This window comes from Anser cygnoides, chromosome 2, assembly GCF_040182565.1.
Source record: "Anser cygnoides isolate HZ-2024a breed goose chromosome 2, Taihu_goose_T2T_genome, whole genome shotgun sequence".
NCBI lineage: Eukaryota > Metazoa > Chordata > Aves > Anseriformes > Anatidae > Anser > Anser cygnoides.
This window is the reverse complement of record NC_089874.1, coordinates 5,429,214-5,454,079: the sequence shown is the minus strand read 5'-3', so window position 1 is coordinate 5,454,079 and position 24,866 is coordinate 5,429,214. Positions and strand designations below refer to the sequence as shown.

Sequence of the window (24,866 nt, the reverse complement as noted above, 5' to 3'; positions counted from 1 at the left end):
CTTGGGTCTCTTGGATCAGCCAAAACCCAAACCAGGAAGGCAAACAGTGAGGGCTGTGATCCAAACTGGGGACCAGGGACTTGATTCAAAAAGGATTCTTATATTTTTCTTTTATTCTTAGAATACTGCTTCAGGATTTCTGCAGCTTACAGGAGCCCGATTGCTCCTCATGTCACTTTGGTTTAATTGTTATTCTGCACATATATTGGTTTCAGTAATGGAAAAGAATGTGAAATCAAGTGCATATGGCATGCATGCAGAAATATAGCTAAAAAGACTGTTGCCTTGAGAAAAAAGGCTCTGATGAGACCCGTGCTGTATGATCTCAGCTTCGGTGTGTTTGCTGCAGGGTTTCACTGGCTCTGATGGCGGCTGCTGTACTTTCTGATGAATGCCAGGAATGCAAGGCTGCCTGCAAGTGCTAGGCGTGCTCTGAGCACACATCAAGCCTGTCAAGGATTTAGGAGTGGTGATGCTTAAGCTTAGGATGGCAGGGAGGTGCCACAGTGCTCAAAGCAGCTAAAACAGTGATACTTCTGGACAGGTACGGAAGCAGGAAGAGTTAGCGTAATGGAGAAAAGTGCAAGGTTGGACAAAGTTTTGCGAATCCTCCTGACAGGCACTATTTCTGCTCCCACTTGATCTCATCAAGGAGAAGGCAGCATGGCAAGGAGGAAGCGCAGGCAGATGCGTTGGGCTGCCAAAGGGGTAGGCACAGAGGATCAACAAATCTCAAATTTCACACCTTCAAACCTCACGCCTTCAAATGTCAAGGTGTGATGGCAGAGAAGCTCAGTCCCACTTGAGGGTGCCCTGTCCAGCCCGAGGAAGCCAACGCAGTCGTGGTGGTGTTCACAGTGTTGCAGGGGGCTGATGGTCCTGTCTTGGTGCCACTGTGCCCTGCACTATCCAGATTGTGGTTTTCGTCTTTTTTGGGGGCTAACAGCTCGCTTACACCTCTTTACTTTACTACAGGGGACACAGGGAGACTGGCAGGTATGTCTTTAAGTGAGGCCTTGTGCTAGGCAGCATGAGGATGCAACAGGGTGTGATATAGAGAAGGGCAAAGGACTGACTATAATGTTATTTCCTGTCACCGCTTTCAAACTGTTTGCCCTTCTCTGCTTCTCCTCCCTTCTGAAAACCATAACACCTTCATCACCACCGCTTTACCGGAGTTTCCAGTCTGGCTGACTCATCTACCAACCTCTCCAGCAGTCGCTTCCCCTTCAGCTGATAGGGTGATGGGTTTTGGTGGTGTCCTCTGGAAACCCCCCTCCCCTGGGGCTTTTAAGGCTTTACAAGGATTCTTGAGACACCCTGGCTGCTGTCCTGCTTTCCTCACTGCCAAAAAATTTGACCCTGTCCGAGCCAACGTCTCCTTTTTTCTGTGGGTTTGCAAAAGGGATGCTCCTTCCTGGGTCCTTCAAAAAGTGTCTCACTTGTTTGCTCTTATGCTTTGTGCTAGCACAGGCGAGTTTTGCTGTATTAGGGCAATTTGGAGGGCATAAAATTAGCTGGAGGTGAAGTCTGAGCTCTTGAAGGAGCAGCTCAATTCCTGGCAGGGATGGGCGAACAGTCCTAGTCCCAAAGTATTTGTCACCAGGTACATCCCAGAGCTGTCACCGTCAGAGAGGGACTTTTCCCTTCTGTCACTGGAGCTGCTGTGTGCACAGCTGCTGAGAAGCAAGGGCTTTGAATCCTCTGACAGCTGCATTGATTGAATCAAGATCACCTAAATAACCAGAAATAAAAATAAACAACAAGAGCAAAATAATTAAAAACCTCCCCCAGCCACTCAGGTAGACGGACACTTTATTTTTCTAGTGTGGATTCCCTTTCTTTCCCCCTCCCTGCTCGACAGCATCATCTTTTTCTCCTTTAAAAAGGAAAAAAATGTAATCTATTTTAAGAGCAGGGGGCAGGGCAGAGGAAAACAGCTCGGCTCGGTACAAGCCTCAGGGCAGCGAGGAGTTTTTTCTGCTTTCTGCCTCGCTGTCTCGAATGTGAAGCTTGCAGCTTTTCGTCTGCTTTAATCTGTGAGCGGTTGTGGTTACAGCTTCTCCGCTGCCAGCTTCTGAGCTGTTTTGTTGTTTTTTTCCTCATTGTTTTGTTGCGTTGCGTCGTGAGATATGCCCCCACCAGTGCCAATAAGCCCTTTAAACCCCAGGTGCTGCCTCGTGTCGTACGGCCCTTCCCTTGGGTTGGGGACAGATTCGAGCGCTCGGCGTCTTCTGGAAGCCTTGCCGGAAAGGAGCGGAGCGTGTTTAAGCGTTTGTGCCAGCAGCAGGAACAGAGGCACGGCTTGGAGCCCCAGCAGGAGCAGGAACAGGAGGCTGGCCCCGCGGAGAAGAGGGCCAGCTTGCACAGGGAGGAGCCAGGGCCGGCGCTGGGGCTTGGGCGCTTGGCCTCACTCGACGCGTTGGGCAGGCGGCGGCGTGCGGATGCGGGAGAGAAATAAATGAGGAGTCATAGCGAAGACGGCTCTCCAGCCAAGGGGAAGGAGCAGGCCTCGCCGAAGGGAGCTGACGTTTGGGGATTACTGGAGGAGGGAGCAGGGGGAGCCTCGCGGCTCTGGCTGCCAGCCCCGGCCGGCGCTAACATCTGGGCACAGCTGTTTGCCGGAGCCCTTCCTGCGGCCACCCCTCGGCTCGTTTTGCAGCCATGGAATCGAACGGCACCTTCCTCGCTTGCAACAGTAAGTCTGTACAAATGTCCTTGTGTTTCAGCCCTTTTATCTCGTGCGAGAGCTGGCTTTTTCCTCCTCTCTCCTCCCTCCCCCTTTGCCGCCGCAGTTCTCTCGCTTGGAAGTAACGCAGCGTTTAAATCAGTGTTACGGGAGAGAGATGACAGATTTTTTCTCCTTTATTAAGCTTAGATGTGTTGGTCGGAAGGGTGTCTTGGCTGATCAGTGTGTGCGAGCCCAGCAAGGCTGATCCAAATCTCCTCCCCTTTATGGTGAAACTGAGAGCGGGACAGATGCTCAGCGGAGTAAATCAGGCTCTGGTGAAGGCAGCAGAGCCAGGATAAATCTCTTCGGCTCAGCGCCTGCCCCCAAGACTCTGTAAATGCTCTGTAAAAAAATAAGTAATGTTTCTAAAAAAGAAGAAATCCTCTCTGCCCTGACAGCAAGTGAGATTTAAGAAGTCTCGATCAGTACCAAGACGAGGAGGCTTGTCTGATAGGCAGGGAAATATCCCTTATTCCCTGGTCTGACTTGAAGATATTGATCTGTTACCTCTTCATTGTGTTTTATTCACTGATGAGCAGGAACAGCTCAGGACTTGAAATGGGAAAAGTCTAGAGTGCTTATTTCTAGTTCTTGATATAGGTGCTTTCTTCCTGTAGATGAGTTATAAACAAAACAAAACAAAAAATTAATAGATCGATCTGTGATTGACTGTAAACAGAATCAGTTAGCATTGCCAAGCAAACTGTGAAAAAATCATCCCCAGGCTCAAGAAATCTTCCCTCTGCTTTTCCCAGAACCTAGAAATAGACAGGAAGGTGAAACTGAGGTTAATGTTAAACTTTTTGTAGGTATCTCATTCATTATAGAGCCACTGGGGAAAGAAAGCTAGGAAATACATCTGGAAGTATTAAAATCTTTCCTAATCTGGTTTGTAGGTCATTTTTCAGTGAATATTACTTTTTTTTTTTTTTTTGTGGTGTTAGGGACCAAGAAAATTCAGTGTCTGTTCGTTATTCTATTTTCTTCTCTCAGGCAGAAAAATACACAAGTGCTGAATGAGCTGTGTGCTTTCAGAAAACTATTTGCTGAAATTCCTTGGCACATACGTGCACCAGTGCCAAAGTCATTCTGAATGCCAGACTTCTTAGACAGGAAAGGTTGCTCACGTGCTGGTTAGTTAGCAGGATCAGACTTGCGCTGCTCCGTTTGTCAGAAATTTCTCAGATACTGTGGTTTATAGGTATGTTTCATCTATGGCTGTGTGTTGAAACTCAGTTTCTTCCTGTCCCACATGGACACAACTGTGTTTGCTGTATCAGAATTAACCGCAGACACACGGTTCCATCTCAGCACGGTATCTGGCACCCCTGGGATATATTCCGGTAGCAACAGTGGCTAGTACTCTTGATGAGAGTTTCTGAAAAGTTCGTAGAGTTCTGTTTGTCCTGTGTTTGGATGGAGATCTGAATCCTGGGATGGAAACTGAACGTGCTCCCTTGTCCATAGACCCATGTAGCTGCTGTGATTTAGTGGTCTGCGCCTTTTATTCGGAACGTGTTTGATTCAGCTGTATGGGCTTCTCGTTGCTTATTTTATAAAGGGTCATCTGCATTTATTATGCAACGGATCTGCCGGACTCTGTGGGCTATTAATAAGCTTTCTTTTGCTTCATCAACCTGACATGTATGTGAACTGGGAGTCCTTGTGCTCACACAGATTGCAGAATAGCTAATTTGTGCTGTGCCTTATTCTTATACACTGACCTCTTCATCCGAGACACTGTGCACATTGTGCAGGGAATGCCAGAGCCCCGTTACGGGAATGCCTTCTGCCACAGCCCAGGGTGAGAGTCAGCAGGGAGGGGCTGGTAAAATCCTACAGAACAGGCTGTTTCCTTGTTTTTCGGTCAGCCGGTCCCAAGGACTAACTTCTCCTGGATTTAAATTTCCAAATGAATCATCTCTACCTGCCCTTCTAAGCTGGGAGTGCTGAGCAGGCTCCTTCTGGGCTTCACCCTCCGTGGGTGGAGGTGATGCTGCTTGGCGTCAGCTGAGATCTGCTCCGAAGCAGCCGGTGGCTTTGATCTCCTTTCCTGCAAACAAGATACGCCTGGCACACCTGGATTGTTGGAGGTTGTGCCAGATTCATGACGTGGGGTTTTTTAAAGCCATAACTCTGCCGGTAGTGCAGGAGAATCTGCCATACTGGCACTGCTCGGTGCATTAAACATGCAGCTTTCCCTTTTTGCACAGGACAAGTCAAAGTCATCTTGGACCTTTTTTTATTTTCAATCGAAAACTGCTAAATGTCCAATCTGAGCAATGTTTTTTAAATAAAGCTAAGGCCTTTAATTGGTTTTAAGACTGCTGCCAATGCGTAAAGCCCCAACATCAGGCTCAGAAGCAGATGAGTAGAGGCAAAAGATGCCTGTGGAAAAATAGATTTTAAAGAAGAAATGAAAGAGGAGGAAGAAGGAAATGCAGTCACCTGGAAAACTGCTGCAGGTAGCAGGGATGAAAGGACACTGCCAAGTACAGGGAAAAGCAAGAGGAAGAGGTGTGGGGAAGAGGTGGTTTGTGCAAGGTCAGGAAACTCAGCCAACTGGACAGGCAGCTCTGGGAGCCACAGGTGTTGATTTGGGAGCAAAGTATAGTTTCCCTCACAGGCAGATCAGATATATATAAACAGGTATTAATAGGGAAAACTGCATCGTGCTCTTGCTGATTTGATCATCCAGGGTGGGAATCCGCTAGCTAAACGCAGGCATCTGCAGGAAATTGCAGACTTGCAGGGATGTGGATGGATGAGTTACACCCGTCTCCTGGCCCCTTGCTCCGTGTACTGCAGATATCACAGAATCACAGAATCGTTTAGGTTGGAAGAGACCTCCAAGATCACCTAGGCCAACCTAAAATCTAAATATCTAAATACTGTGAGACTGACCCCCAGTCCTTGCATCTCCAAAGTCCTTCCCATGGGTGGAGCATCTCAGTCCTTAGTCAAGCCCACCACAATGGATGGCTGCAGACCTTGGGTCAAACCTGAAGGTTTCTCTTTTTCTTTATGCAGGTAGAGAAGATTTTGCCACAGTTTCTTCTAAACCAAGATACTTCCACACCTTAAATAAGCCACTTGAGACAGTGAGTGGGGAGAAAGCCTCACACCTTGGGCTGCCCCTCACACGGGTGCCTTTTAAAGCCCTGTGTTGAGATACACACAACAAGTCTTGGCTATTTCTGGCTCTAGTTACAGAGTGATGAAATTCTAGATAAATCACACAGGGAAAAAAAAAATAAAAAAATCCCTAGTTTTGCATAACTCGGTGCAATTTAATTATTGCACAAATTTTGCCCTGCTGTGGAATGCTCTGAGTGGCCTGCTTTTTGGCCGTGGAGGAAATCTCAGCTCCTGAAAAAGCTGTTGAGGAAAGCTGTTAAGTGGCCTGAAAAAAACAAAAATGAAGCTGGGACCCACCTACAACTGACTATGGTTTTATGGCATGAACGTCTTCATCAATATGTGCTGAGAAACATGACTTAGGAGTTACGCAAGTAAGCTGCTGCTGCTGGTCCTATTGATCAAGTTGACATCCTTCTTTTTAATTACTTTCCTCCTATTCCCTTCACACCAACTGCTGGAAAAGCTGCAATTTACTTCAAGACAGTGCTTGCTCTGGTGCCTCTCACTCTGCAGCCCAATCTGCTTGTGCACCATTGTGGAAGGACCAAACCAAACCTTCAGCCTGCTTTTGAGTTCCTGGCTGCAAAGAACTTGAGGTAGGAGTTTTACCTGGATTTCACAGAGAGTGCAGGGAGGAAGCAGAAGCTTTTGACGGGTCACATCACCAGCAGCTAGCACTCTCCCAGACGATACTTGGACATGATCTGGGTGATGGCATGGGTCAGAGATCCTTCCCGGTGTGCAGTCTGGATATGGCCAGCCTGTTTTGGGGAAAGGTGGCTCAGCTGTGCAGACTGATCAGAGCAGAGCTGGAGAAAAGGCCGTTCTCCTCCCAGAGACCTTGCAGACAAGGTGGGACAGCCAAAGGGAGATACAGGGAGAAAGTGGGGCTGGGAAATATTGTGCAGGGTGGCAGCGCTGGTCTCAGTGCACCAGAAACCTGCCCATCATACATCTTCTTGCCAACATAAGGAGATTTTAGGCGGTGATTTGAAGGACAGCCACAACACAATGCCTGGGGACAACTCCTCCTATATGAAGCTTTAAGATCACCCTGCTTCTGCTCAGCAGGACCTCTCAGGCACATTGGACAAGAAGTAGAGTGGGCAAGAAAAGCCAGAGTAAGGAAGAAAAAAGAGGTTTACTGATGCTGCCACCGACTTTGTGGAGAAGCCCATTCTCATTGTCACCACAAGGTGGAACTTGGTCCATACCACATGCACCGAAATGCATCCACACTCACCAAGCAACAGCAGCTTTGGCCAGAGATGCACCAGTGTTTATGGTCCCAGTCCCCCCTCCCTGCTCCCCACTCCCCCAGAAGGAGCAAAAAGGGGAGAGCTGGTGTAGAGGAGCCACTGGCATTTTTTGGTGGTGGTGAGAAACTGGCTGCTCTAAACAGCAAAGCCCCGTCCTGTGGTGTAACTGGGGAAAATAAAGCCGAGAGACAGTGGTGGGGTCCTGGAGGTAGCAAGGAAGGAGGAAATGGAAGCAATTGGAAATGGAAGGAGGAAAATCCCAAGCAAAGGGCTGTTCAAGAGCTGATGTAAAAGCCAGGTATATATAACCATGGGTTGATGGCACTTAACAAAAGGCGTCTCTCAGAGGCACCTCACAGGTAACATCAGTGATTTGCAAAAACACTTGGAAAACCAACTAACTTATTTGTCACTTGGCAGGTTTCCTGCGTTTCTGAACAGCAGCCACTGCCCATTGCTGCAGCTGGCTGTGCTCATTTCCACGCAGCCAGTGCACTGACAGTGCTCCTCATAGTAGGTGTGCAAAATAATCCTCGGACTTCACTGACCACCAGAAACTTCATGTTCTGAGGGCTCCCTCACCCTAACAAGCAATGGCAGGTTGTCGTGTCTACGACACGATCAGATCAGCTGGACCACAACTTTTCCAAGCTTTCACTGATTCTCAGTTCACCTGGATTGAAAGTTCTTGCTCCTGGTGAGGGCTAGGAATAAACAGGGACAGACGGAGTGGTTCCTTAGTGAGCAGTGATACTCAGTGCATGCTGTTACTCTTTTAAAAATAATTTTACTGAATTTCACTGCAGGTGAGCCTGGGAGGGAAGCTGAAATTACAGTAACTTCAAAGATAAGCATCATGTGAAATAGACCTTATTCCTTCTTGATAAGGAATACAGAGCAATGAACAACCTTTGACCTCATTAGTGGGAATTTCCCCCCAAATTGAGATGTGTAGGTGTTGTGTAGCTGCCAGAGGCATTACCAGTCCTAATAGAGCAATTTACGTCGTGTGCATGATGCAATGGGGAAGTGGTGAGGGCATCACCAGCGTGGATATTTTCATTCCAGTCCCAAATTATCACAAGTCGGGGCAAATCAGCAGCTGACTGCTGTCATGTCATTGGGGTCAACGTGGTGTAAAGAGATTGCCATCAGTAATAGGGCTGCACCACTTTTGGTGTTGCCCAACCGTGGCCATGCTAGGTGACAAGTTCCAACCCCAAACCGACCTGCTTCTTCCTCTGTGAAGTGGTAACAGAGCTTCCTTCGGTCCTTTGTATATGGATGTGATGAAGATTAATTCATTCTGGAAAACTGCCTGAAGAGCAGCCTCAGCATTAATAGTTTTCTCACATAGCCCATTTCCTACCAGGCTGTCCAGCCCTTTTATCTCAAGTGCCTGTTTCCTGCATATTGAAGCACTTTGCTAACTTCAGGACCATGTTCTGACAACCTCATTCACATCAATTTCCATTTGCTCCGTGAGTAATCCAGCCGGAATCGATAGGATGATTAGCAAAGCCCCGATCCTGGGCACAAGGACATGAATAACTTCACTCATGTGACTAGTGCCATCGATTTCAGTGGGGTTGGTCATAGGGGTAAAATTGCATGGTTGAGTGTTCACAGGCTTCAGCCCCAGTCAGGTGTTACCTGCAGTGAATAAGGGTTGGAGAATTTATCCCTGAGCCGTTGAAGGAATCATTTCCTCCAGCACTGGTGTGTGACGCAGCATCAGGTAACATCAATAAGCAATGCCCCATATCTTACAGTGCCACACTTACCCATCACAGCTTGTCTACGAGATGTGACACTGTCTCTAAATGACCTCAAGACCACAATAGATCCAGATCTGTTGTTTCCCTAAGCAGGGTATTTCTGGACCAGTGTTGTCATCTTTGTTTTAAAAACAAACTGATTTTATCTGTCTTCCAACTCTGAAGTCCTCACAACATCAGAACTTGCTCATTGCTGTTCTGGAGAAGTATCTAAACTTGGTGAGTGCTGATCCTGTGCTTTGCATATGTGCAAACTTCAGGGATAAGTACATTAAAATGTTCTCTGAGAGCCTGGGAGGCTCTGAGCAGTGCTGTTGCTGACACTTTTTATTAGGAATTAATGAGAAAATGAGGCAGAGGGGATCTGCATGCTCCCAAACCGATCCCTATGGGACACCGGCTGCTGGGAGAGCTGGTGCACAGAAGCAAACTGTTTTGCGAAGGCGAGTACAAGAGATGACTCTCTTCCCCGCTCCTTAATTAAATCAGCCCTCTCCAGTACAATGTGAAATATGGGAAGTGCTCAGAGACTGCTAGCTAATAAACATCAGCTAGCCATCACATCACGGTGCTCACCCTCCGGCCAGAGCAAGGGCAAGTCCCCAGCTGCCGGGGGAGGGCTACAAAGACATCTGGCCCCTGCACGCCTAGAGGGATCAGAAGAGGCTGGGGCTATTTCCTCAAGCACACTGCCTGGCTGATGTGTCTGACAATGTCCTAGCCATAAAATGCCTTTATTCTCCTTTGCCTTCTGTGACTTGTAGCTGTTATGTGTAAATAAGGCGTTACTAGTTGTGCTGCTGTTCAAGGCCAGACAGTGGCTCTGCCTTGTTCCCAGTGAGTTTCTTACTCACTGTGCTAGGGATTAATGACTTTGACCATGTCCTTGTGCTGGTCAGATCGCCCAGTCGTCTGTGAGCATCAGTAGGGCTTCCTTCAAAATACAGAGAAAGAGGAGGATGACTGGGGTGTCAGACACCTGAAATAGAGAATCTGTTCCTGAAAACCTTTGTGTTACAAAATGCATTGGGTATGATGGGGGCTGATGGTGGAGAGACTTGGATCTCCAGCAGAGATGGTGACACGTGGTTTGCTGTCGAGCTTCTCGGGCAGATGCTGGTTTTGCAGTAAGGGGCATTCACCCCAGTTTGGATCCATCTCCCTGCAGTATTTTCACTTGTGGCTGGCTTTTTAGGGCAGCGGCTCTGCAAAAGCAATGAAAAAAACCTGACAAGGTCTGTAAATTCACCTAGGATGGGACAGCTTAATAAGTAGAACTCTGCATTTCGCTGCAGGAGGAGTCATGGCTAGGGAAGAGATGGATTTTAGTCCCAGACATTGCCAGGAGAATAAGCAATGAACATGAGGGTCAGCAAGGGAAACTTACATAAACAACTTAAACTTATATAAACAAATTCTTCACTATGAGAGCATCTAAGCTCTTGAACAGTGGTCTAGATTGGCTATGAAGTTTCCATCCTTAGAGATATCCCAAACTCACCTGGACGAGGCTGTGAGCACCTGATCTGCGTTTGAAGTGACTCCCCCTTGAGTGGGTGGTTGACCAGGAGACCACCAGAGGTCCATTCCAGCTGTGATTCTCTATTATCAGTGACTTGTTAAACCACCGGTGGGGGCTTATCCCTGTACCTGTAAACTTGAACTACAAGAATAAACCCGTAGCAATGCAGAAACGCAGGGTGACTCACCCAAGTCACGTAGGAAATCGGTGGCAGGAAAGACATTCTCCAGAGTCTCAGGAAAATGCTCTCCTCTAGGTGGAAAAAGAGCATTAAAACAATTTCCGAGCAGCTTTCGGGCTACGTCTGCCCCGGTGTTTTTAAGCTTCCTGTATGTCAATCACTGCGTGTCAGTGGGAACAGCACAGAGCTCGGCACAGAAGGAAAGGGTGGAGCCGAGGTCTCTTAGCCAGGCATTTGTGGGCAAGCTGAGCTGACGAGCCCCCTGGAGCCACAGGCAATATCTGGGGCCCCTCCAGGCCCTGGAAACGAGGCACGAAACCCCACTGGCTGCCTGTAGGGAAACTCGCTCCTTCTACCTGGGCCGCTGCTGGCAGACAGCCGGCTGTAGTTTCGCACCCAGCGTGTGCGGCCGATGAGCAAGCAGGAGGAGAGACTTCCCACAGTCCCACCCCTAGCCGGACTCTGCCCTCCTCTGCCTTCCTCTGCCTGTCCTCTCCCCGCTGCCTCCTCTCCCTCCTTGGAGCCCAGTTTGACACGGCGCACGCCCGGGGCTCCTGGATGAGCACGGATCCCCGCGGGGCCGACAGGGCCCCCCATCCTTCCCGGCTCACGGTGCCTCTTTCCGAGCCCTACGCTGGACCATGCAGTGCTTCCGAAGGCCGCTCAAGCGCACCGTGTCCCAGGAGAACATCCTGCGGGAGCAGAGCCGTCAAGTGGCCGCACTGAACGGCATGAGGCTGGGTAAGGGACAAGTTGGCCAGACCCTCGGCGCTTCCACACGCTGGCAGCCGCTTCGCTTCTGCCTCTTTTCCCTGCTCAGAGGCAGCGCTCCACCCTACAGGCAGCTCCGAGGTTATTTTTAAACTCCCGAGGTTTCTTTTCCTTTCCTTTGCCTGTAACCACCCGCCAGATGTACGAACCGCTTCGGTCGAGGCATCAAAGAAAGCGGGACCTCTCTGGCAGAGGGTGGGTTCGCAGATCTCTTGCTGGGCTTTTGAGCTGTTGGTGCCGTGAGGGTGTTTGGGGACGGCGGTGCCCCTTTTCTGCCCGATTTTAGGACTTGTCAGCGGTGCGGTGCCAGCTGATTACAGCCCGAGGAACCACTCAGAGGGCTGTGTTCACCAGATGAAAAGAGACAGGAAACCCCAGCGAGTTTCGTAACTTCTCTGACTACGATTTTACGGCTGGTGCCTGCAGTCTGGAGAGACAGCCCAAGTGAATGCAGATCTGTTGATTTACGTGACTACAGACAGCAGGTGGAATTGAAAAAATCACCATTTGTCGTCCCCCCCCCCCCCTCCCCCCCCCCGAGTTGTCTGTGTTTAATCTGAAAGGCTTTCTGCCCTTTTAAAGTGGCAATCCTGAGCTGTGCCTGGTCTTCAGCCAGGTGGGAGAGAGGAGCAGGCAGGAGGAGGCTTGTTTTATCGCGGTTGTAATTAATGTTTTTATCAGATCAGCAGATTTGCAAAGTGAGCAATGCAGAAATACAGACTGTCGCTGTCACCTGTAAATATCCTAACTATCTCCTCAGTGAGCTCAGAGCTAGGTTGCTGCCTTGACAGCTGTTGTTCTATTGTGTTCCCTGCTTGCTGTAAACCTGAGATGGATAATAAAAAGGTTAACGTTTTGGGGCTCTTGGTGTCTAAAGCTTCATAGTGCAGGATATTAACTTCATGCTCATGGTGGTGCTGTGTGTGCTTGAGGCTCTCTTACCTCTGCCAAATGCGATTTTCCCTCTGAACTGTACTGTACACTAACTGTGTTCTGTTTAGCAAGTGTTTGACTGATATTTTTAAGGAGGGGGGCCTGACCCTTGAAACACATAGTGCAATTTTGTGTGACAGATGTGTATTTGGTATTTTGCAGAGGATGCTAAGCAAGATACGGCCCTGCCACACGTTTCAGGCAGGATTTGGACATCTACTTCAGCGTGGCGATTGTGTTTCTCGTGCCCTGCACTGTTATATAATTGCAAATATCCCTGTCCCACTGCACAGTGTTTTTGGATCGTTAGATGACGTTTGTATATGACAACTCTGGTTTTTTTCATACAGAAGTTTCCATTGCTGTGAGACAGAGCTCTGCACGGCCAACCTCATCAGCTCCGTGGGGATGTCTGGCAGAAATCCCCAGGGGCTGCTTTGGATATAAAACCCAAAATGAAGGTTCTGCTGTGAAAAGGTGTTTTTTGTTAGTTTGTTTGTTTTTTCAGGAAAGCAATTCAAATGGCCAGCTGAGAGTCATGTCCCACTGACACATTGGGGGTGCATTTGAGGTCCTATATCATCAAATCAGATCATGCTGTGCTCCATCTCTGACCTAACAAAACACTGCTATCTGCCTCGTAGATAGGAACAGAGAAGCTAAGTGCCTTGCCCAAGGTCATTTAAAGAGTCTGTGGCAGTGCTTGGACCAGGCATAGGAGGCAGGGCCCAAAACACGGGCCTTATTCCTTCCTCTGGGCCTACCATGGTGGCTCAATCCATACTTTGGGTCACTGTTGGCAGAGGTCAACTTTGGGTGACTGCTGTGTATCTGAAAGGCCCCATGAGAGTACCAACCTCCCACATCAGAGGGATGATCAGACACCATCTTTAAACCTCTTGTCCTTTCCTGACCAAATTCACCATCTTCTGGAGGCAAACTTGTTTCCATCCCCTCCCTGGCTTTTCTAGCTGCCCTCTGATTCACGCTCCCTGCCATCTTTGATCTTTGATCTCTGCTAGCCTTTCACCATGCACTGTCTCTCTTCATCTTTTCCTCCTACTCCTGCGAAGGGCAGTGGTTTCCTTCACTGGGTCATTGAACCTGGCCTGGTCCTCGGGCACAGCAGCCAGGGATGTGTGGGGATGGCTGGCAGGGCTGTTCCGAACCCGTAGTTGGATCCTCTGAAGAGGAAGGGGAATTTTGTCCCATGCTAATGTAAGGCCTGGGCTGTGAGAAGGATGAAGGGCCCACTCCAGCTTGTGTCCTACCTGTGTGGATCTAGCTTGGAGGAGACAAACCTGCCCTTGACTACTGCTAGTGGCCACCCAAATTTGCCCTTATGACATTGATGCAGCTTTTTGATCAGGTAGTATGACATGTTATGCATGCTGCATACAGTGTCTGTGCAACAAAACATGTCAGTCAGCAGGGGTTTCTCATTGCACACTTATGCACATAGGCATCCAAAGGAATTGGTGGTTTTCCTGCTTTCCTGCTCATGTCACCCCAGGATGGCATGTCCCCTTTCTAGTCCCATAACGATGCCTTGCATGGTTGGGATCTGAGGGAAGATGGAGTGAGGCTGGGAGCCAGAACAGAAATTTTGTGGGTGTACACAGAGGAGGAAGTTTGTTCCCTCTCCAGAAACCTTGAGAAGTACCACAGCAGTGTTAGTGAAGCCTAAGTCTGCAATTCTTTGTGCTTGAAAGACCTTAGGATCAGGGACGAAACCTCGACACTGCAGCTCAGGAGACCAAGGCCTTGTGAGGCTGTTGTGGTGTCAGTCCTTCCTGTGGATGGCCTCTTGTAGACCCCTGGGTGTGCTTGAACCTCAGCAAACCTGAGGGTGTTCCTGATGCCATAGCTGGGATCAGTCTTTCAACCTTCTGTGCTTTGTGGGAGCCAGATTTTTCCTTCTCACCATGAATTTCTTTCTGAAGTTTCCAGAGGAAGTGTTCAATTCCTCCTCCTGGGCACTTCCAAACCTGACATTGGAGCTGAGAGGCTGTAGCATGTGCAGGTACTTAATTACTGATCTAGCTAATTGAATGTAGAGGAAAGAGAGAGGCCACAGCAACCTTTTGCTCTGTCTTCTGCTCCCATTGTGGTGCTTTCAATCCTGAATGCCTCAGCGAGGCTCAGCTCCAGGCCTGCTCCTCCTCAGCTCCAGGCCTGCTCCTCGGCATTTGAAAACCAGTGAGGTGGCCTGAGCTGGACACAGGACACCCCTAATATTTATCTCTGACAGAGATCGCAGACTTTGCCAACCTAAAATGACCATGTTTTGTTTTTCAAGCAGGACTGAAGTAATGCTTGGTGGTTTATTGCCTTGTCCTGTTCAAAGAGCGGCCATTCAAGGCAGCCCTATCCAGGGAGGAACAAACCCAATGGCACAGGGGAATGCCACGCTGCAGTATAAATCCTATTGCACAAATCAGTTAACTCGGATTCCTGCTTTGTGGGGCTCTGTGTTGTGTTTATGTAGCATTGGGATGGGAGTGTCAGGTGGCTGCAAGCGGCCAGGTAGTTATTAGTGACAGTCTCACCTGCATCGTCAAGATAAGGTTAGCAGAAGTCATGCTGAGTTGGAGTTGGGCTTGTTCAGTGCTACGGAGCTAAATGTTGTTTCACCAGCTTTGAAACAGCCTTTTATGCAATGTCAGAGCTGCAAGGTGCCTATTACAGAAAGCCCAGGGTGTGTTCCTCATGTTTCATTCTCCTGCTGCCCCCCACCCTCCCTGCACCAGTTCACACACTGCAGATCTCTAATTAATGGTTGGTCTGAGGGACAAAATCTCCAAGGTGTTTAGGTATGTGGAAGTCATATACTTCTGAGATGTTCAAAACCACCTAGAATGTCAAATGTATGTTTTGAAAGCCTTAGTAGATGACTGTTGCTTCTCTGGATGTCTAAGTGCCTTCCTGAACCTAGTCTGAGTTGAGAAATCTCTGCAGTTGCTGGGACCAGAAGGGGACATCTTTTCTGAGAGGGACCTGTTTTCATGACGGAAATTTGCTGCAGAATAGAGCTGAATTCTCTTCAAAGCTCCTGACAGCACTCCAATTGAAAGTTACACAACTTTCCTTCCTCTGCTTTTACTTTTATGCTGTTGTTCTTGCATCCTAACTATATTTACTGCAAAGGAGATATTTTATGCTTGTAAACCACCTGAGAATTATAGTACCGAAATCTTTGGACTCCATCTAAGAAATCCACAAGGCTCCAGTCACTTATGTGAGCATAAAATATGACGTGGCAGATTCTGGGTCTCTACTCTGCTGTTCTGCCCAGAGCTGGATGCTCTGCAGTGGTCTGTTTATGTCTCTGACTTGTGTCCTGTGGAAGGCAAGACCCTATGTACATTATTTCTTGTGCTAGCTCTTACATCATTATCACTACTGTTTCTCCCCAGGCCTGAAAGATGACAAGGATCTGAAGTTCCTCCTGAAAGGCAGCCAGCTGCTGAAAGTCAAGTCCAGCTCTTGGAGAAAGGAGCGGTTTTATAAGCTCCAGGAGGACTGCAAAACCATATGGCAGGAATCGAAGAAGATGCTGAGGTCTCCAGAGTCACAGATCTGTAAGTAAAGTTTGCATCATCACAGGCGTGGGGCATGGTCTGCAGAGGTGCTTGGGGTGAACCAGGACCATTATGCTTGTGGTGTGAAGGCAGGGCTTGGAGCAATGCGAGCAGATCCTTCCCTCGTCCTGTATCATACACTGAGTTATGCTGTCCGCTTTGGAGACAGCGGGGAGGAATCTGCCGAGTCGGGAATGGCCGCATTTCCCAAGCTCATGAGCTACTGCTCAAAATTGTCATGGGTTAGAACGGCAGGAACCACAGGGGCTGCGTGGCGTGGCGTGATGTGGTGTGCAGAGGGAATAGCACGCCAACAGCAGTTGGCACCCAGGTGTCCTGCTGCTGTGCTGGGCTCAGCAGCCCTGCCTGGCTTATTTCCTCTCCAAATAAAGGGTTTGGGTTACTCAGGTGTCTCTATGGGGATACCTGAAGCTGTAATGCATGGTGTGTGATGTGGCTTGAGCATCCATGGCATGGTATGGGGCACTTTGGCTGTTGGTTTGGGTTCTGTCAGGACAGATATCTTTGGGAAGGAGAACTTATTCCCATCCTTATCTTGGAAACTCTCAATCTGCCCCTTTGTAAAAAGTCCAGATATGACAGTCATTATTGCACGGGCACAAGGACCACCATTCTTCCCCAGCATCACCCAGCTCAGAGCCGTAACTGGGAACAGGGGCTCCTGGTCCTGCCATGTGCTGTCAAAATGGGATCAGGCAGGCTGTGTATCTGTTTTTTCCTCCTCATTTCGGTATTTTTCTGACATATTTCGTTATCACTGATAATTGTGGTCTGGTAAAGACAGGAGGTAAATGAATAATGTGGAACTTATTTTATAGCACATTGAAATGTAGAACATGCTGCCTGGGTTATTTACAGTTTGTTTGTAACAGTCACATCTAACTAAATGAATAGTAGGTCTTCCAAATTACCTCATCCGTCTCCCAGAAATGGTGAGGAGGAGTAAAGTAGCAGGGCAAAATATGTTTAGTTTACAACCAAAATCTTTTTATATGACTTTTGTCAGCTCATTTAGTCTCTTTGTGCATCCTTCCCCCCGCATTTCCTTTCTCCTCCTCAATCTAGCTGTAAAAGGCTTTGGATTAGAGAGTGTCCCTTGCTGCGTGCTTGCGTGCTTAGCGTGGTCCTGAGCTCAGCAGGGTCCTGAGCTCAGCTGGGCTGTTTAGGTACCAGTGCAATACCCCATAATAACACCTGAGCATTTGCTCCCTAGGAATGTCTGTTACATTGAGCTCCGTCCCAGATAAAAGCTAAATCCTTTCCCAGATTTTGTCTTCCTACAAAACAAACAAGGGCGTGAGTGAAGAATGGCTTTCAGAGCTTTCTTTCCTGTGCTCTGAGCCAGCAGTTTCTAAATTACAGGGGCTGAGGACACCTCCAGCAACATTCCCACCTCACCTGATCCTCTGAATTGAACAGGAGGCGTCCTTGTGCCGTGGCTTCATGGACCTTGAAGCCTGCTTGGAGAAGCACTGGTCAATCCCATTTTCTCCATCGCTGGGCCAGTGGCGTGGAGAACTGGCCCAATCATAACTTTATTCTGTGTTCAGTTGCAATAGGAGCCCTACAGTAAGATCAAATCCTTTGAGCTGGGCGTAGGGCACAGGTTGGGAGTGTGTCTGCGTGGGTGTGGATTAACACCACTCGAGATAGGCTTTGCTAACCGGTCCCAGCTAACATTATTGTGCTGCTGGGGATAGAGGCAGTGCAGAACCAGCTCTGCCTTAGGAGCATCCTTGGTGCAGTGCAAGAATGGAGTAAAACTGCCTATTGACTCACACCCACAGATGTGCTCTGTAACACCCCCACGCATTCACACCTTTCCCCACAGAAAGTCTTTTTAAATTTTTTATCGTCAAGAGACCAGGAAGGGAGACAAGGCAGTTGAGGCACAGCTGTCCTTGCTGCTCTGAAAAAGAGAAGGACAGCAGCAAAGCTGCTGGCTCTGCACCTTTATGCCCTGCTTGCTGTAGGAGCATGCCTGATGTCAGCCTGACCTACTGAGCACGCTGGGGCAAGCCACGTCCCACATGCTCCTGGGAGGACGTGCAGGTCTGCTAGAGGTGGTGGCACAAGTGTTTGGGAGGGTTGGAGGGCCACCTTGGGGCTGCTTTCAACAAGCACAGTGGATGTGCCTGAACCTGGAAGTCAACAGGAGAGATGAATACTAGACTGATGCCTGCCCAGTCCCCAGCCAAAACCCCAAGGCCACCCATTTTCCCATGCCTTTCTCCTCTCTTGGTCCTCTGAGACCTTTCATTCCCAAGTTTTTAGAGTGATTGCTGGGTTTGGGTTTGTTTATCGGGCATTTGACTTCACCGGGATGCTTTGTGTTTAGGTCCAGAGAGGATTGCCCCTGGTTCATGTTGTGTCCTCTGGCAGGCTTTATTGCTGTGGCCACCTTCTCATTTGGTTTGGTGTGTGTAGGCAGTCAGAAGACAGAGGAAGAGTTCAGGATCATTGCTTTTGTACACAAAACCAGGAATTTCAAGGCGAGTCTCTCCAGAGGGTCACCCTTCCTGTTAACAGACTCCAGTGCACTCCAGTGCAAAGCCTTTCTAAAACTGATGATAAGCTGCTTTTTTTTTTTAAGGAAGGAAAAAGAATGAGCTGAATGGAAACTGGGAGGTTTGAGCAGCAGGCCTAATCTTATCTGCAGCTGGACTCAGAGCAGGCATATGGAGGCACCTCAGAGGAGCAAAGTCTGGATAGGGTAAGGGTTATGTTTTTATTTGGGCAGTTTCCTGTTATTCGTGTTACTGTTCCTATAATCAGGCAGAAAAGCTACTTGTAAACCATTGTGTGGTGGTGTCTGTAGGAGATAAAACTGCGGATCTCTAGGGTTAGACAGGAGAATCTCAGCTGATTGGAGTAGAAAAAAAACAACATATCAGGGTTGTCACAGGCACAGATGTTGCCTGGGTCAGATACAAGGCGTACAACCATTACCTTCCTCTGTTGTCTTTATTTTAACAACTGGAAATTTAGATTGGATGCTGTATGATATCTCTATTACCTACAGGGCTTTTTTGGGGAATAGGCTGCCCTTCTGATATGGTTGCTACACAGGGGGAATGTAATCCATTTTTTTCCTTTTTATCCATAATCCATTATTTTTCAATATTTCTATTTAGGCCCAAGGAATGAGTTTTTCAAAAAGCCCTTGAAGCACCTTAAGGGGACAGTTTTCCAACAAATGTTAAACCATGATCCACTGGGGTTCAAGTGGCAGGATTAACAGTTTGGGGGCAAAAAGAAGAGGTTTGTGCAAGGGGGCAGGTAGACAGCCAGTTCAACCACTGCCCATTCTTTCTCTTGAGCATCATTGTGGTGGGAGAGAGGGGAGCCAAAGGAGGCAGAGGGGATTGCCCTCAAGAAGCAGCAACCTGTCAGTAACGCTGTCTTGGCTAGCTGTGGTCAAATATCAGGTCTCATCTACACATGCAATAGAATAGAAAGCCACGTGCTGCTTTCAGTGAAATCAGTTTTTGAAAGTTTTTTCCTAAACCAACTGAAATCCCCAGCCTGAGCTCACTTAAGCCAGCCTCAAGCCCTCCAAAAACTCTCTGAGCTTGAGGATCTGTAGGATGGTTGAAAGCTTTCCAGTGAAACACCCTTTGGGGCGTTTGGTGGAAAAACAGAATATTCAGAGGCGGAAGGAAAAGGCTGAATAAGTCGTTTAGATTCAGGCGTAGTACAGCAGGGCCCCAGAGGAGCAGGTACGTCACTGCCTCCTGCACCCTTTCTCTGTTGGAAGCTCAGGGAGATGACGTTTCCCATGACAGCCATGAGCGAGCTTCGCACACCGCACAGGGGATGACTCACTGGGGGTGCTTCATTGAGTCATGAACTGTGCAATCAAGACACAAGTTTAGGAGTTTTGGCTCAAACATTGCAATTTCTAGCCAAAAGCTTACTGAAGTACTACTATTGTTGTTTTTTTTTTTCTACTTTGGTTTAAAAAAAACAGTTTGGGAAGCAATTTACAGAGGCAATCTAAATTCACTTGCACAACTGTTTAAATGAAGATTGTATTATTATCTTAAATCATGAAATTGATATTTTGATCTAATGATTAATTATCTTCAGTATTAAAAATGCACAGAATTTGTTTCAGTTCCTCCCAATTCCAACCCAATTGTAGGATATTTTTGTACTTTTTAAAGCTTTATAACACTCTATACTACCAATGTTCAGCAGAAGACTTTTTTCTTCATTTTTTAGTTCTGTTAAGTTTAGGAACACCCTTAAAATGCCACATGATGATCATACCATGCCATTTTTGTGGATGGATGAATGATTGCCTCCATTGAATTAATGCCCTGAACTTGCCTTTAGAAGAACAGAAAGGACGTGGTATTGCTCTGTGCTTGCTCAAGTCAAAAAGTAAAAACTTAAAGTTGTTCCTGTGGATCTGATGAGTGCCAAAAGTCAACAGAAATTCTCAGCAACCTGTATGCACATAGCAGGAAACTGACTACACCAACAGCTTCCTTTTGGAGCTGGTTAGGCAGTTTCTCTAGGAATTGTTGCCTTCACGATCAGACATGTATTTGTCCCTGGAAAAATATTTGCTGATGTGAATATGTTATGCAAGGCAGCCGTCAGCTGTGAAAACAAAACTGTCTGTCTGTGGGTCTCATTAGTTTTTATCAAAATCATTCAACCCATAAAACAAGTCACTTCAATTGCAGAGCGGCCTGTTTTTTCGATTTAATTTTAAATCAGGCCACTGCCGTGAGTTTCTGGGACAGTTTTCATCACAGGCAGTCTGCTGGCAAATACCGACCTTATTCTCTATAGCAAGTTAAATGCAAAGGTGGAATGCCTTAGATCCAAATTTAGTGGCAGGAGAAGTAGGAACTAGTTGCAAAAATAGTTTGCAGGGACTTGCTTGTGGTGTCTGGAAGGAATGTAAATAGAGATCACTATTTATATCAGCGCCCCAATCTGTGTTGCTTATACAGAAAGATTGGGTAAAGACCTTTTATTAAAAGGTATTTCTGAACAACCTGTAAAATTACACGTGCATTATATCACTAGTTGTCAGCTGGTGACACACACCAGCAATGAGGGCAGGCTGCTGGGCAGCAGATCTCAAGTTCAAACAATGTGCTGAGCAAGTTGGTGGAGGGGGGAGCGAAGAGAGCGGGTGAGGAATCAGCAGTTGAGACCTGGAGTAATTCAGGCACAGGGAGAAGAGAAAGCAATGTGGTCAGAGCTAAGAAGGCACAGAACAGCGGGGCTCAAGCTAAACCCACCCTCGAATCATGATGCAAAGCATCCATCAGTGATGAGGGTGCTGGATAATCTTTGTCGTTCCCAGTCCACGAATTTGATGTGCTCCCACTCCTGCTGATTACAAAGGCCCCAAACCCAAGTGCGTTTTGCCACTAGCATCAGTTGCCTATGGTGAAACTAAAAGCAACTAAAGTGCTTTTCCTGGGACAAAACCAAAGAGAGAAGCAGCACACAGTGCCAGTTTGCCCCATGTGCTCAGCGTGTTGCAAAATCCGTGTAGCCTCACTGCAGCCCCCCCGGGCTGGCAGGGCAGTGCTGCGGTCAGGTAGCAGCTTTTGTCGGTTCTTGGCAAGATGCTAAAGCAATCTAGCTGAGCTGTGGTTGGAGAAGGTGTGATCTCTGCAGAAATACAGCGTTGTGTGCAAATATGGTGCGAGCTATTAACAGCTCAGTGCATTTCTCATCTGCATTTCGTGACAGTAAACAGAAGTGACTTACTGAGACAATTAGAGTGGGATGGAGTAATTCAGCGTGACTGAATGCCACATTGCAGACATCATTTGCTAATGAAGGGGAAGTAGGATATGGAAAGGGAAGGATCTGAAGAGCATTTGCCCCAGAGTGAAAAAAAATGTCCCCCTCCCTTCAAAGCCAGCTTGTTTTGACAGTGCCTCCAAATGTCCATACATTGACTCTCCTCTCCCTCTTTATCAGCAAAGGCACAAGTAAGAAGCATCTAGTTGTCCTTGTCCTTCACATCCTTAGTGGTTTGAATATGTGGGTTCAGTTCCTTGTCTTTCTTTTCTGTACGAGTCTTGACAAAGCATCTCCTCTCAAAGAGCTGCCTCTCAATCAGGAGGAAGGTAAAGGGATTGCCTTCTGCCTCCCGTCCTCCTTTTTCTGTATTTTTTTCGGGATTACCAAAGTGTTCTACTGTCCATGTACCCAGCACAATCTGGATATTTTACTTCAAGAGCAATGACTGGAGAAGAGATGGACATTGCCCCCAAAGCAGAGGCCAGTGGCCAGGGCTCATCTCTCAGACAAGTGCTCTAATCATTAGGCACCTTGTCAGGCTCGTACTTCTGGCTCTTCAGCATTTGTATTTTTGGCTACCAAATGGCTCACTCTGAGTGCGTGTGACTCTGATGCAGTCCTGAGGCCTGACAGCTCTGGGGTTGCAGCTTTTAGGGTGAAGGGGAGATCAGATTTGGGTCCCTCTCCCTGCTGCCTCCCACAGGATTGTTTCCCTCTCAGAGGGGCCTCCCTGCTGCACAGGCCTGTAGGGCCTCAGTCCTTGCGCTGAGGTGGGCATAAAAGCACTTCGTGGAGGGTGGTGAGGGTGGATCAGGTCCTGGTGGAAGGCAGGTGGGGAGCCTTTCCCTCAGGGGCCACCCTTGGGGAGAAATCGTAGAATCCTAGAATCCTACAATCATTAAGGTTGGAAGAGACCTTCAGGATCATCGGTCCCCACCCCCCTACCACCAATGTCACCACTAAACCATGTCCCTAAGCACCACGTCCAACCTCTCCTTGAACAACCCCAGGGACGGTGAAGCCACCACCTCCCTGGGCAACCCGTCCCAATGCCTGACTGCTCTTTCTGAGGAGAAATGTCTTCTCATTTCCAAACTGAACCTCCCCTGGTGCAACTTGAGGCCATTCCCTCTAGTCCTATCACTAAAGTGATAGTGGCTCCTAGAGCCTGGGGAATCTTCTGGGTCAGGCAGAGGCAGAGGTGAGGCTCCATACCCACTCAGCAAGGTTTTGTGGGTCACTGTGTTGGACCTGAGCTCTTGCAGACTCTAAGTCTGCTTACAGGCACATCGGTGTGAGTCACAGCTTTTGTCTTCCTTCAGAGGAGGTGTTCCTTGTCCTTCTGCATGAGGGGATGAGCTTGCAAGTGTAGCAGCAAACTCCTTGAAAGGCATGAAGAGAGAAATACAAATCAAAAGAGACTCCCAAAAGAGACATTGCTTGAAAATATTGGGCTGTTGAAACTGGTCTTGGTATTCTGCGGGCCTAACTCACACCTGCTAATGCCATGGGTGAAATGGGAGAAGGGCACAGGACCAAGCGTTAGGAAGAAAGGTACACGAGGGCATGAGAATAAAAAGAAAATTCTCGCATCTCCACGAGACTGAGAGGAATAATTTCAGTGGCTCCAGGGAATGCTGGTGTATGTCCGTGTGAGCAGGGAGCTATGACCATCGGCTGCGGCGCTGGCCGATTGGCATCTGCAGCAGCCAGGAAGGTTGACCGGCATGTAACCTGTTTGACTCAATGTCTGGAGGCCAGGAAGGACACAAGCTTCCTTGTGTGATGCTTCATTATTTTGGGCTTTGCACAAACCAACCTTTCAGCAGACATAAACACTCAAGAGAAGCAGATGCAAACTTTTCAGACTCCCTTCTGCTTTTGGTTACCTCCCCACTGTGGCGTGATGGGGAAGGACCAAGAGAGGTTGCAGGGATATGTGATTGATCGGTGTTTGCTGTAACTACTCCTCTTCTGTAAATCACTTATCTGTCCCCCAGTTATTTCTGATATCTCCTTGCAACTAGCTCATCTGAGAACACAGTTGGTTTGGGACTGCTAATACAGCACAGTCTTTGTCCAGGAGCAGCTGATAATGTATTCATGTTGGACTAAGATTTTCCAGAAAAGAGATAACATTTGCAGATGGTTTGGGCTGACTCCTTTGGCTTCAGCTTTTATATTGATAGATGAAAGCAGTACATATGACCAAGCTATGGAAAGCTTTAAAAAATGTCCTCCTTTACCGTGCTTTTTTAATGGTTCCTGCACTGATAGCTTCACTTGTCTCTTGTGTGACAACAGTAGACATTGATCTTGTTCCTCAGCCTTCCTTGTACTTTTTCTGCATGGGGACACTCTGTGCCCTCCATCATCCTCTTCTCAGCAGTATACTCCATGGAGATCAAGGCAGCCCTTCCAGCTACAGGTTTTCAATCTTTTTTTCCTCCCACACAACTCACTTTTTTTTTTTTTCCAGTGGATTCACTTTGCCAGATAACGGTTTCCAAAGAATACATTCTAAATTTCCAATATTTAACATCAGATTTTCTAGTCTTGGAAACACTATGTCATTGCCAACCCAAGGTTTAGGGATTGATTGCACAAGCAGAGTAGCTAGCCGGTCTGAAGGGATAATAACGTACGAGCCAAGCAGTGGTGAGCAGTTGGCAGGTGATGAGGAACAACAGGATGATCCTTCCACTTGCACTGCCATAACCAAAGGACACTGGGAGTGGAGCAGAATCACCTGCTTATGGACCATCTGCATGGCCCACATCTGCATCTGAGATGCTCAGCCTGGGCTTCCTTTCTGGTCAAGGATCCACTGTAGCCATAGATTTAGGCTGTGATTTCTCTCATGCTAAAGTTTATTTCTAAATAGGACAGAACGTTTGTGTTCCACAAGTTTGTTTTTGTTGTTGTTGTTTTCTTTTCCCCATTGCTTATAAAGGGAGCAAGGTTTAGGTATTTTGACTGAGCTGAATCCCTCTAAACACGACAGCATCCTTTACAATAAAGGCGTAAACTGTGCAGTGCTACCTAAGGCACAATCCCTGTCATTCGCCCAATGTGCTAGTTAACAAGTAAACTCAGCAGAAAGGCTCTCCACCAGCAGCCTAGCTTCAAGGGAATTGCAGCCCTTTTCTTCGAAAGATGGTTTTAGCACT

At 47.8% G+C, this 24,866-nt stretch overlaps 1 protein-coding gene across 3 annotated transcripts in view; it reads left to right on the top strand.

The window, feature by feature from the left end:
• Nucleotides 1-2,042: 2,042 nt before the first annotated feature.
• PLCD1 (phospholipase C delta 1) overlaps nt 2,043-24,866 on the top strand; it is a 54,577-nt gene continuing 31,753 nt past the window's right edge. The window contains exons 1-2 of one of the 3 annotated variants that reach the window (XM_013182487.3): nt 2,043-2,698; nt 15,733-15,897. In XM_013182487.3, the coding sequence (XP_013037941.3) occupies nt 2,665-2,698; nt 15,733-15,897 (199 nt within the window). In that variant the 5' untranslated portion in view covers nt 2,043-2,664. Of the gene's footprint in view, nt 2,699-11,097; nt 11,354-15,732; nt 15,898-18,511; nt 18,632-24,866 lie in introns of those variants that run through there. The other 2 variants (XM_013182486.3, XM_013182488.3) reach the window with 2 other exon arrangements.